The sequence below is a fragment of the Meriones unguiculatus genome, chromosome 1 (assembly GCF_030254825.1).
Source record: "Meriones unguiculatus strain TT.TT164.6M chromosome 1, Bangor_MerUng_6.1, whole genome shotgun sequence".
In the NCBI taxonomy this organism is placed as follows: Eukaryota; Metazoa; Chordata; class Mammalia; order Rodentia; family Muridae; genus Meriones; species Meriones unguiculatus.
The window spans coordinates 80,571,806-80,583,835 of record NC_083349.1 but is presented as its reverse complement, the minus strand read 5'-3'; the positions used below and the strand labels follow the sequence as shown (position 1 = coordinate 80,583,835).

General features: G+C 55.4%; 1 protein-coding gene across 5 annotated transcripts; it reads right to left on the bottom strand.

Moving 5' to 3' along the window:
• Window positions 1-1,470: 1,470 nt before the first annotated feature.
• Adam15 (ADAM metallopeptidase domain 15) lies at window positions 1,471-12,023 on the bottom strand. 5 transcript variants are annotated; one of them, XM_021635721.2, is made up of 23 exons: window positions 11,626-12,018; window positions 10,211-10,314; window positions 9,565-9,641; window positions 9,124-9,202; window positions 8,870-8,946; window positions 8,602-8,794; window positions 7,625-7,690; window positions 7,469-7,537; window positions 7,223-7,392; window positions 7,013-7,097; window positions 6,408-6,556; window positions 6,123-6,297; window positions 5,804-5,896; window positions 5,360-5,664; window positions 5,077-5,272; window positions 4,756-4,833; window positions 4,117-4,189; window positions 3,781-3,919; window positions 3,350-3,419; window positions 2,714-2,788; window positions 2,208-2,279; window positions 1,866-1,990; window positions 1,471-1,770 (listed from the first exon to the last, which is right to left on the bottom strand). In XM_021635721.2, the coding sequence occupies exons 1-23, from the start codon at window positions 11,702-11,704 to the stop codon at window positions 1,728-1,730; spliced, it is 2,592 nt and encodes an 863-aa protein (XP_021491396.1). In that variant the 5' UTR covers window positions 11,705-12,018; the 3' UTR covers window positions 1,471-1,727. The 5 variants fall into 5 exon arrangements, 4 of the variants coding, with proteins under 4 accessions (XP_021491396.1, XP_021492202.1, XP_021493879.1 ...); XM_021636527.2 differs by lacking the exon at window positions 2,208-2,279 and having other exon boundaries at window positions 11,626-12,019; XR_009594623.1 differs by lacking the exons at window positions 1,471-1,770; window positions 1,866-1,990 and adding an exon at window positions 2,448-2,624 and having other exon boundaries at window positions 11,626-12,023.
• Between the last annotated feature and the right edge of the window lie 7 nt (window positions 12,024-12,030).

Here is a 12,030-nt window from a genome sequence, read left to right as displayed (position 1 = left end):
CTTTCCACCAATGAAAACTCGTCTCCGCCTCTCCACCCTGGGCCAACTCTTGTTAACCCTTTGTGCGTTCCGGTGCGCGCAGGTTAGCCAAAGCTTCCCTTTGAAATCTCACCGTGCTGGGAAGGGGTGGCCTAGTCCACTAAGAAGTCTCTATTTGGAGGTTTTGGTTTTGGTTTTCTGTGTGTGTACGTGTCGGTGCGAGGTGTCATGAGGCAGAGGTCTGGCCTCTATCCCTCTCCACCTTATTCTTGAGATAGGGGCTCTCATTGAACCCGGTGCTCGCTGATTGTCTAGGCTTGCAGTCCCCTTAAGCTTGGGGTTGAGGGTCCTCCTGTTTCCTAGCCCCATCTCTTCCCACCTGCCATGGGGTCACGGAAGCAAACCAGTAAACTTAGGGCTTTTTACATGCATGCTGAGGACCCAAGCTCATGTAAGCCCTTTACCAAGGCCGAGCCTTCTCTCTTATGCCATGTTGTGCTTTGTTTTGTTTAAAACAGGGTCTTAACACTAAGGCCTGGCTGCCATGAAACATATTTTAACCCAGGTTGGCCTCAAGCCGGCACTGATCCTTCTCCCCATCCTCCCCAGTGCCAGGATTACATCCATGCCCTCATGTACTACCACCTAAGTAGAAAGTCTTGCTGAAAGTCTGGGAGGCCAGAGCTGGATTGCACAGGCAGTTACATCCATAGCCTCAGCACTGGGAGACTGTCCCAGGAGAATCCAGGGCTCCAGTCAACTTGAACTACACAGCAAGCTAGTATTAGGGGCAGGGTGTGTGCGTGTGTGTGTGTGTGTGCGCGCGCGCTCAATGCCAAGCCCCCAAAACCCCAGACATGTTTGGTGGCCGAAGCAGAAGTATTGCCTTCCATGCACTGTTCTTTTCTTTGCACACCCAGAGGATGCTACAAGGGGAAAGAATGAAGTGGTTCTGGGGACATCCCCTTCCTATAGAGCTTAGGTATCATGCTCGGTGACCATTGTGGGGTACAGCCTACCCCTTATCCCCACACACCTCTCTCCCAGGAGGCCTCAGTCCTGAGGACTAAGTGATGAGGTGGTAGCAATTAACACAAAGCACCTTTGTCCTGGAGCCCCAGGGAGGTAGAGGAGGCAGGTGTGAAGCCTTGGAACCCAAGCAGCTGCTGTCCCACTCAGCCCTGGCTCAGGGCTCTAAGGACACCAGTTAGGTCCACTTTCAAGCCTGGTCCGAGGGTAGAGAGGCAGGTCTGACAACTTAGGTCCTCTGTCTATAGCCGCGGTGGGGGCCAAACAGTGTCAACAGGGAGCTCTCGGAGACAGGCCATCCATCCCAGACTGGGCAGAAGCAAGCTACACCCCAAGTGACACATTCCAGTCGACCCTTTCTGGGATGTCATCCTTTCCAGCAGGCCCTGGTCTGACCCAGCAGCGTCTCCTCGTGGCCAGACCTGGAAACACAACAGGAACTACCCAGCTTCCAGGAGCAGACACATTCCAAGATCTCACATTTATTATAACAGAGTGGAGACAGGCTGTGCTCGTGTCCCTGCGCCCCTACTCCAGCCCCTCCCCAACAGCCAGCTGCAGTTATTTCAGTGGGTCCCCACCTCCCGGTGGCGGTGGCTCCTTAGGGCTGGACACTGTGTTGTCTAGGCTCCTGCTTCTCTTGTCATTTGGGGAGATTCGGCAGAGTCCACCTCTTTAACACTAAATCTAGGTGGGAGGCAGCCACATCTCAACAGAGGTCAGAGGTAGAGTGAAGATGCTGCTGGGGGTGGTGGAGCCGGCCTGGAGTTTACAGAAACCAAGAAAAAAAGCGTCAGAACTCCTGCTCTGGGGTGCTGGCAACACCTTTAATCTTCAACAGCACCCTCCGCACATACCTGCAGGGCACCACCTGCTGCATGCTTCCAGCTCCCGGGCCAGGCCGGTCACCTGCTGGGTACTGGCCCTGTGGGTTTGCAGGCAGTGGCTTTCTTGGGGGAGGGGGTTTCGTAGGCCCCTGAGACTGAGAGAGAAGGCCAGTTTGGAAGGACGTCATGTTTCTCACCCACAACATAGGGGTCACAGGAACAGTGCTATAGTGGTCACCTTTGTCTCAACAAACCTGTCACTACCAAAGGTGCCCCTGGGATATATGCCTTTAGCACAGAGGGAGGCATCTTGCCATCACCACCATGGCTCTAGGCAGGAGAGGCAATGCCCTGCTCTCCCCTCACTGTTACCTTTGGGCGCCTCACCACTGGGTCAGCCGGCAGAGGCCGAGTAGGGGGATTGGATCGGTCAGCCAGCTCAGCCTGAACAAAGAGAGGAGTGGTTGCTTTGAAAGCACAGCCAAGTGTGGTGAGTGTGCAAAGGCTCCCCGGAGGTCAGCATGCAAAGTCAGCCAGCCGGGGTGGTGGTGGTGGTGGGGTGGTGGTGTCAAGGGAAAATGGGAGCATGCGCAGAGGGCTTTGGGTGCTTGCCAATAGACAGGAGCCTCGGGGAAGGAAGGTGTGGATCAATCATGGAGTCCCTGGATGGGTGTAGTCCTACTATTGACCACCAGGTGGTAGTAGAGACCATGGCAGGAGGCTCGCCCTTTGCTGCTTCTGGGACTCTGAAGGCTGAGGGACACCCTGGTCTCCTACTGATGAACACCACTGGGGGTGATGAGCAGGGATGAGAACTGCTATTGGGCACCAAGCCTCCCACCTGTCCTGAGCCAGGGCAAGGCCCAGCCCAGATTTACCTGGAGTTTCTTGGGCACGGGGTTAGGTGGCAGCGGCCTGGAGGGGGTCACTGGAAAGTTGATGGCACTAGCTTGCTGAGAGGGCAGGAGGCACAGACAGGCAGAGTGGGACACAGATGTGGGCAGAAAGGGGTTAGTGTTGAGACAAGGGCAGCAGGGTCCCAGAGGCAGCGGGAAGTTACTCAGCTGCGTGCAAGGGGGTGGCGTGTAACAGTGGGGACACGCAGGCTGACTCCATACATGCCTCCTGCCGTGAAAGGCAAAGGGCTCAGGCCCTGGGCACTTGGCGTCTTTTCACATATGATGTCCTGAGTCTTGTGAGATCTTAGCTCTCAGAAGGCCCTTTTGAACACCACCCCATTATCCCATGGCACAGGTCACAGTGATGGGTATAGGCAGACCCACTTCTCAAAGCCATCAGTTTGGCCAGCTGAAAGAAGAGCTCAGCAGAGCCTCCTGAGGGTGACTGCCCATCCACTCTTGCTGTACTTGTTTTTCTGCCTGCTGTTCGCCCTGACTCCTTAGAATGACTTAGCATTCCAAGGCTTTTTTGAGTCTTGAACCTTTAGTGCTACCTGTAGGGCCTGAGGTAGGTACCAAGTAATGAGGACTCTTCTTCTGGCATCCAGGGCTCACCTTAGTGCCTGGCATATGCTGTGCCCTCTGTGGAGGTCCTGGTCGTCCAGGAGGACTTGACTGGGCTGCCCTGGGTATAAAGAAAGCCAGAGAGAGAGTGGGACTAGCCACATACCCGTGGATCTGGGAGAAATTAACCCTTTGGCCCTTGGAGGATAACCTTTGTGTGGTTTAGGCCCGGGTTGTGGCTGGACAGTCCGAAAGGCTACCTTTCCCTTACCTTGGGGTCCTGAGAGAAGTAGCCCTAGTACCCAGGGCTGAGTGAAGTCAAGGGGTGCATGTGAAGGTGATAGGTACGTGTGAGGAATGGTAGCGGGAAACTCAAGGTCTGAGAGTTGGAACTTAGAAGCAGGAGGGAAGGGCTGCATGGTTTGGGGCCGCAGAGCTGTCCCTAATCGAAGGAAAAAGCAGCAGGGACACAGTGTTCTTACCTATATTGGCAGCTGGATCCCTTGAGCTGGCAGAGTCGCTGATGCAGGCGGGCACGGTGCCAATAGCTGGCACCGAGGAGTACAAGGACCAACAGCAGCAGGAGGCTGAGGGGCAGGCCTGTGGTCAGGGAGCTGGTCGCTATGGAAAGAGGTCCAAAGTGAGGGTGCACCTGACTAAAACCTCTCTACCAAGAGAGGCGCAGGGACAGGAATAGGTGATGTGCACAGACACTAGAGTCAAAGTCAATGATCTGGAAGCGAAGGCTTCAGGAAGAGGACCAACAAGAAAGACAACAGAGCTATTTTGCCCTCCCCAGTGCCCCATCCTCTAGCTACCTCTGAGCTGGGTCGTGCAGTCAGGAGGTGCCCAGCCCTCCTCACAGTGGCAGTGCCTGCTGCTGTCACAGACCTAGAGGTACAAAGCAAGCAACGAGACAGCTATAAGATGGGACCATTTCCTGGCTTTCCTGATCTTTTTCTTTTTTCTGGTTTTTCAAGACAGGATTTTATATGTATATCTCCAACTTTCCTAGAACTTGCTCTAAAGACCAAGCTGGCCTTGAACTTAGGGGTCCATCTGCCTCTGCCTCCAAAGTGCTGGAACTAACGGTGTGCACCGCCACCACCCAGGCTTTATCTGGCTTTTCAAGAGCTCAGGCTTCTCAAATTGGCAGGAATACTGTGAATAATAGTAGGCAGACAGTCCTGGAGAGAGGGGTTTTTAACCCAGGGAAAATGACAGCAAGCTGATACTTTTCTATGTCAGTCACTAGTCAGCTGCTTTCATGCCCATTTTATACCTCTGTGGATATGGGTCCCATTATTATGTCCACTTGACAGAGGAAACTCCTCAAGTAGGTTAACATGCCCCAGGAAGTGGAAAGACTGGAACCAAGGTATGCCTGCTTCCAAAGTCCCTACTTTTTCATTCAGCAGGCTTTTTCCTTCTCCCCTTTCACCTCCACAGCTGCTCACCCCGTGGCCATGGCATTTGCTTCGACATTCCTGTGCTCCCAGGAGATCCACGGGCTGGCACCGATGATCGATGCACACCTGAGAGAAAAGAGCAGAGGTCACATTGTCCCTGAGCCTTAGCTGGACTAGGCCCGCAAGAATGTGAGGCTACCCTTTACAAATGTGAAACCGAAGCTGGGCGGGAAAACAAGAATATTTCAGCTGAAGAATCTGACTTCCTAAGAAGCGTGTGCCTTGTATAGCCGGCGGGGTAACGCCTGGGCACAGGGCTGTGGTTCAGATGTTCCTGCCCACCTGGTCTCAATCACCCAGGCTACTCACCAGGCCAGAGCCACAGGCAGTGCCGGGTAGGACCAGGAGAGGCTGCGCCACATCATTGCCCAGGTCCAGGTGCACCCAGCTGCAGTTCAACTGCATCCCATCGGCTTCTAGAACCTCGGAAAGCAGACCTTGGACTGAGCCCAGCAGAGGCTGGCTCCTACCCGACTCGCACTGTAGTTGCCCACAAATGGCATCTCTGGGGGTAGGGAGAAAGGCAAGCAGGGTTGGTAGAAGAAGCACCAATGTTCCATGAGCTCAGGAGGAGCCTGTTTTCTCCACTTACCTAGGGGTGCAAGGCATATAGCTGCCATTGGGGCTGCGCCCACAGCTCCCAAAGGCATTACCCCGAGTGTTGGCTGTTTGGAGGCAAAGTGGTGCAGCAGGCTGGGCCCCAGGTCCCCAAAGTGAGTGGCACTGCTGGGCATAGGAGGCACAGCGCCCGTGCATACACACAGCTTGTCCGCCAGCACAAGGCTCACCGTCCCCCAGCCTGATGTCGGGGGGACACTGGGAGCTATCTCCTGGGCAGAACTCAGGCAAATCACAATCATCTCTAGGAGGGCGGCACTGCCAACCAGCTGGGTGCAACTGTGGAGGAAGGTGGGCATCAAAGTAGGTGCTGGGCAAATTCAGCCAGGAGCTCAGGGTCACGGAGAGCAGAATGACTCTTGGACTCTGATGCCTGGCAAGCGAGCTCTGGGGTGGCTGGTCTCAGGTCTATGCCCACCTTGCAGTTTTGACAGCAGGGTCCATCAGCTGCACATTGTGCCCCTGGCCTCAGCTGGCAGGTGAAGTAGTCACAGCAAGGATCAGTGCATTCCTGGAGGCAAGGGGATGGGGGAGCTGAGCCTTGGAACAGTACTGTGCATGAGCCCACTGGTCTAAACAGGGAGCAAACTCAGGTGTCAAAGCCACACAGTAAATGAGAACCAGCCAGGAAGGTCCCCTCAGAGCCAGAAAGCTATATAGGAAATTTAGAAGGACTGAATAATTAGGGTGAGGGACACAGATAGGGAGTGGGCAAGGCTTTGGGGTCAGGGGCTCACATCTGGGAAGCCACAGTCACACTGCTCGCCAGGGTCCACAAACATATTTCCACACAAAGGGGACATAGGGGCCAGGCCAGGCAGCCGTTCGAAGAGGCAGCTGCCCATCCCGTCTAGGAGGGCTTTTTCCAGGGCCTGTCGGCTGCAGTTGCTGAAGTTCAAACCTGGTAGGAAACTGGGGAGAGTGGCGAGGAGGTTTGGCCCAGAGGCTCTGCTAGCTTGCCTTACCCTCAGGCAGCCTCACCTATCCCATCCCCCTCCTCACCCCCATCACCAGTTACTCACTCTGTGGAGGCCTCCATGATGCAGCTCTTGGCTGGAGCTGGGCCTGGACAGGGACAACTGCTCCCAGGTGAATCATGGTCTAGACCCAGGCTGTGGCCCAACTCATGGGCGATCGAGGAGGCAACTCCTAGGATGCTTGTAGAGTGATCCTATTATTGGGGAGGGAGATGCCCCAAGTCCAACCCCAACCTGGACTCAACACAGTGGACAGCCTACCCTAACTATTCCCATTCCCTGCTCCTCTGCTCTCCTGGATACTGTCCGCCTCCTACTTGCTACTAAAGTAGGAGAGTCCAAGCCTGGGTGTCTGGAAATCTAAGTTCTAGCTCAGCTCTGCCCTACTCCCTACCGTGTAGCCCCTGGGTATCACCTCTGCCTTTGGGCCTCAGGATTCCCCTAGAAAAGCAAAGGTGTCACAAGTGACAACTCTGTGATGACCTGGCCACAAACAAGTTCCCTTCCAAGTAAAGGCCTCCCTGTGCCCTCTACCCTCTTTCCCAGCTTTGAGGCCAGACAAGTTTGAAGGGAGCTTTCAGTGAACAAAGGCTCCACACACTGGAGAACAGTGACACTGTAGCTGGAACAGAGGCCTGGGGAAGACTTACCATATTCACACCCCCCGAGAAGTCAGGGGAACAGATGGAATTCTGAATGGCCATGCCCACCATGGGCCCAGAGAAGGAAGTCATACTGTGGGACAGAGGTGAAAGATCGCAGTCTGAAGCCACTGTCAGAGCTTTAGAGGAGTGGACGGGATATGAGGCTGGCCCTGACAAGGTAGCGTCAAGCTCTGGTAGGTGAACATGGGGCCTTACGTCACCAGCTGGGCACTGTCGTGGGGCAGTCGAGGCAGCAGGTCTGTTCGGCGCCACTGGAGGAAGCTGTCTAGCAGGACAGCTGGGTTGGAGCTCATCTCTATGAGGTCATGCTGGGTCCATGCCTCTAGGCCCACAAGTGCTACCCGAACATTCAAAGGCTGGAAGAACTGAAAGGCTGAGGTTCAAAAAAGGGGCTGGGGCAGCAGGAAGGGGGCTTTGGCCTCCCACCCACCCAGAACTCACTGTGTCTAGCAGAAGGGCCACTTCTAGTGTCCTGTTCAGCAGCTGTTGGAAGTCAGGGTACTTCCTGACCTGGGGGCCCAGCGGGGTTACCTTGAGATGTGGTAGAAGGCAGGGTGGGGCAGGGGGCAGGAGGGGGCATGGTACTGGCACACTTACCTCTGAATTGTCAGCCACAATCACCAGCTCAATAATTTTGGTTTCTGTTACCACATCCCGCTTAAGCTGTGGATAAGAAGTGGGGAGCATCAGACAAATACTTCTTGGGGCCATGGCCTTGGGCTGGGCAAGTTGTGCCACACCCACTCTGAATAGTCAGAGGACGAAGACCTCCCAGAAGGCATGAGAGGCCAGCAACCTGCCCACTGTGGACCAGGAATAGATTGTGAACCTGGTAATAGGGACTCCACTTTCCCCACTCCACACTCTGCTTCTAATTAAAAACAAGGTCAACCTTTCATTTTTGAGACAGTCTCTTGCTGTACAGCTCAGGCTGGCAGTAATGTGATAGTCTCATGCCTCTGCTTCCCAGATGACTGCTGGATACAGTTGTGTACCATCAAACCTGGCTTCTTTCAGTTTTTAAAAATAACTAAAACCAGGCATAGTGGTGTGCACCTTTGATCCTAGCACAGGTGTATCTCTGTGAGTTCAAGGCCATCCTGGTCTATAAATCGAGTTCCCAGTTACACAGTGAGACCTTGTCTCAAAAACAACAAAACAAACCCCAAAGCAACTAAATAATAGCTGACATTGTCAAACACACTATCCAGGCGCAGTTCTAAGCACCTCACCTTGGTTTTCACTCTGAAATATAGTCTGCATCTTTGTAAATTAGGACGTTGTATTTGTATTGCTTTCTAGTTGCAAGTTTCTACTCAAGTGAATACTCTCTGCAATGGGCCTAGGAGATAGGTGAGGCATTTGAGGTGACTCGGGCAAGTCACCTAACCACTCTGTTTCTTCATTTGGAAGTAGAGCACTAGGCAGCACCTGCCTTCTCAGGTTGCTAGGAAGAGCAAGTGAGGAAGTGTTCACTCTGTGCCTGATGCATGGGGACGGCTCCATCAGCAGGAGCTACTGTCCCTGTGAACTGGGCGCTGAGTCAGGCTGGTGCTGCTTCCATGCCTCCTCACCCTGTGAATGCGGTGCTGTCCCCGAAGGAGGTCTGGTTCAGCCTGAGTGGGCACAGATGCATGCCAGCTCGGGACACAGGTGTGGCCTGGCAAGAGGAGATCTTGGATCCAAGGAACAATGAGAGGACCCTGAGGGTCTCCAGGTCCCAGCTCCAGTGAATAGCTTCTCTCTGGGGACAGGACCACCAGACCCCTAAGGAAAAAGACAGAGTCAGAGAGCTTTCTGCCTGTGTACCCTCTCCCCTGATAGAGAACCCACCCACAGTACCTGATGCTGGAGCAGGCACAGAAGGAGACCCAAGAGCCGGGGTGGCCCTGCACTCCTCCGTGGTAGCAGCAGTTTTCCTACACAGGAAAGCTGCATTGGTTAGCACCAGCTCACAGGGAAGAGCAGAGAACTCTAGACTCCAACTTGCCAGCAGCCCACAGGCAGGATTCTCCACTCCCTCCCAGGCTGCCACCCTCCCGTCATCCTTTCCTTCTCTGCCCAGGCCAGAAACAGCACAAGAGAGTCTGACTCACCAGCCTGTGTCCCTCACTGACCACCCGAGCGCCATCAGGCTGGTACCACACCAGAGTTGGGCGGCCAGGGACTAGATCTCTGTGGGAAAAGGAGGACAGTATCTGAGCCAGCTCACAGGGTGTTGCAGTGACAAGCTAGAGCCAGAGATGGACAAGGGTATATGTTAGGGACCAGACACCGAGCCACTCAGTTCCTCTGAGACCACAGAGTCTGAAGGCTGAGCTGCTGTCATCTCCTGCTTCTCTGGGTTTGACATATATGATTGTATGAACTCAGGCGAGTTATTTAACATCTTTGTATATTAAATAAGGTAACTACCTGATAGTATCTACCTTTTAGGATTGTTGTGACGGAGTCCATGAGGGTCAGTACTTAGTACTTGGTGTGTAATAAATGTTTTATAAATCATCTCCAGTAGTTACTCATGCCTGCCACCTTACCTATTCCGCAGAAGCTCCAGGATGTGACTCTCACCATCCAGCTCCAGTTTGACCCTCAGGGCTTCAGACAGACCAGTCTGTGGATGCCAGAGACCTGTCACCTCCCCTCGCCCGCCCACAGCCCTTTATAACCCGAAGACCTCACCCTCTTGGGAGAGTGAGTACCAGTGCTGAGGTCACTGGTTGGGGGATCCCAAGGGAGTGACCAGGAAGCCCTGCCTGGACTGGGGCATTGTTCTGGGGCTTGTGCGGGGAGGTCAAGGAAGGCATCTGAGCCACCCCTTCTCGGCTTCCTGCCCAGAGAGGAAGCATCATGAAGGACCCAGCACAGGCCCAGCCCTTCCTCTGACTCAGCTTCAGAATGTGTGTCTGTCTGTCTGTCCCTGTCCCTTTCCAAATCTCTCCCCACTGAGAAAATGAACAGCATGAGATGGAAGAAGTAGGTTTAGTGTGAGAGCTCTCCCAGTGGACATGGACGACTGGCTGGGGCTGGGGCAGACAGATGTAGAGGAGAAAGGGGCTGAGTGTAGCCAGGTGCTGAGGGGAAGCAGCTGGACCTGTTCACTAGCTGCATAGCCAAACTTTGGCCTCAGGGTGATTAATAATGTGGAGTGAGAGAAAATATTATTAGCAGGGGGGTTCTCACCTGGAGGACTTCTGCTAGGCTAATTGCTGGGTTGTCTTGAAAGACCTGCCTCTCCAAGGATCCACTGGCGGCCCTCTCTGGTGTGGCTTGCTGCTTCTCAGCGCCTGCAGGGTCCCAGAACATCCTAAGAGATTGCTGAGGGAATCCTTGGCAAGGCTGGGGTTTCTGGTGTCCTCAGACCCACCAACACAGCACATAAGGCATATTAGTAGCTTAAGGGCTCCTGCACTGCATGCTGGGATTTAAAGGAGGATATGGAGGATATGGAGTGAGGGGAGCTTCTTTTCCAACGTCTCAATTTCTCCCACAAGTCCCCAAAGAAGGTTCAGTTTATCCAGCTTGCAGCCCCTCCTTGTCTCCCTCTGGCCAATCCCAAGGTTCTCACAGGGACCCTCCCCTGTTCCCATCCCTTCCCAATCACATCCCCCACCCAATCAGGAATGCCCTTTCTTAGGACTGGGAGAAGCCTTGTGGCCTGGTGCCCACTTGCCCTTCCTTTTCCCTCATAGAGGAGATGTTGGGAACGCCCATCTCAGGGTAAGCAGTGCAAACACCCCTACCTCCCTAAGCAGCCTTGATGCCCAGTCAGGCGCACCCGTTCCCAACAGCCTCCGCTTCCTCCGCCAGCACCCCCAACAATGGCACTCTCCCCTCCGGACACTCCACCCCCGCCTACCCTCTCCGCCCCCAGCCCAAGACAGCAGTGGGAAGTGAAAGTTCCAAGGAGGAGTTGGTGTCCCAGCCTCTTTCCTGGAGAGTGCTCCCTCCCCTGGCTCCGCCAGGCCACTCCCGCTCCCCCCCCCCCCCCCCCCCCCCGCCAGGCTTCTGGTGACAACCGCACCCGGGTGAGCGGTGCTGGCAACTCAAATCTGGAATGAACAGCTGGAAAGAATGCTTTTCACTAAGATCCCACGAGCCGGGCCCGTTCTAGGCACTACACAGAGTGGAACTGTCAGCTAGGCCCTAGAAAGACATCGGCCCTGAGGAATGACTCTTCCCACGGTTTGAGTGGGCGCTGGGCAGGCTCTGTGCCGGAACCTGAAAGTGTCTGCAGGGATAACTCTAGACTTATAGACAGGACGCGCCAGCATCCCAGCATCATTCTCCCTCCACCTCCACCTCCACCTCCTCCACCTCCTCCACCTCCACCACCTCCTCCACCTCCACCACCTCCTCCTCCTCCTCCTCCTCCTCCTCCTCTCCCTCCCCCCTCCCCCTCCTCCTCCCTCTTCTTCCTCCTCCTTCTCCTCCTTCTCCTTTCCCTTGCCAAATTTCCCGGCCCTAGGCCTTGGTCAGCACACCCAGCAGGCTGGGCCCTGCTTCGGCTCCCGCAGACCCCAGCACCCCAATACCTCCAGGTTTCCTTGTACCTCTTCCGAGTCAGCCTCTAGACCCACTCCCGGGTGGGAACTCACCTATATTCGGGAGCGGCGGGGAGGGCCGAGGGCTGCCCGCGCCCAGGAGTCCCAGGGCCCAGAGCAGGGCCAGCCGCATGGCCGCGGAGCTCCAGGCCGGGTGAGGGCAGCAGGTGCTGGGCCACGCGTGGAGAAGCAGCCGTGGCCGCGTCCGACACCAGCTCCGCACAGCGCAGCCTTTAGCCCCCGCCCCTGCCGAGGCCCCGCCCCTGCCGCCCAACACAGCCTTTTTCCGGCAGCTGCAGGGATCCGCGTGGACAGGACTGGACTCGAGCCTTCCTTCCTTCTTCGCTGTCCTCCGGCCTCCGGTCTTGGCCCGGCTTCATGCGGGGTGTGCGGGCCGGCACCTCCGGCTTACCCAGTCCCAGATCCCCACCAAGCGCCAGCCGCAGGAGCGTGCATCAC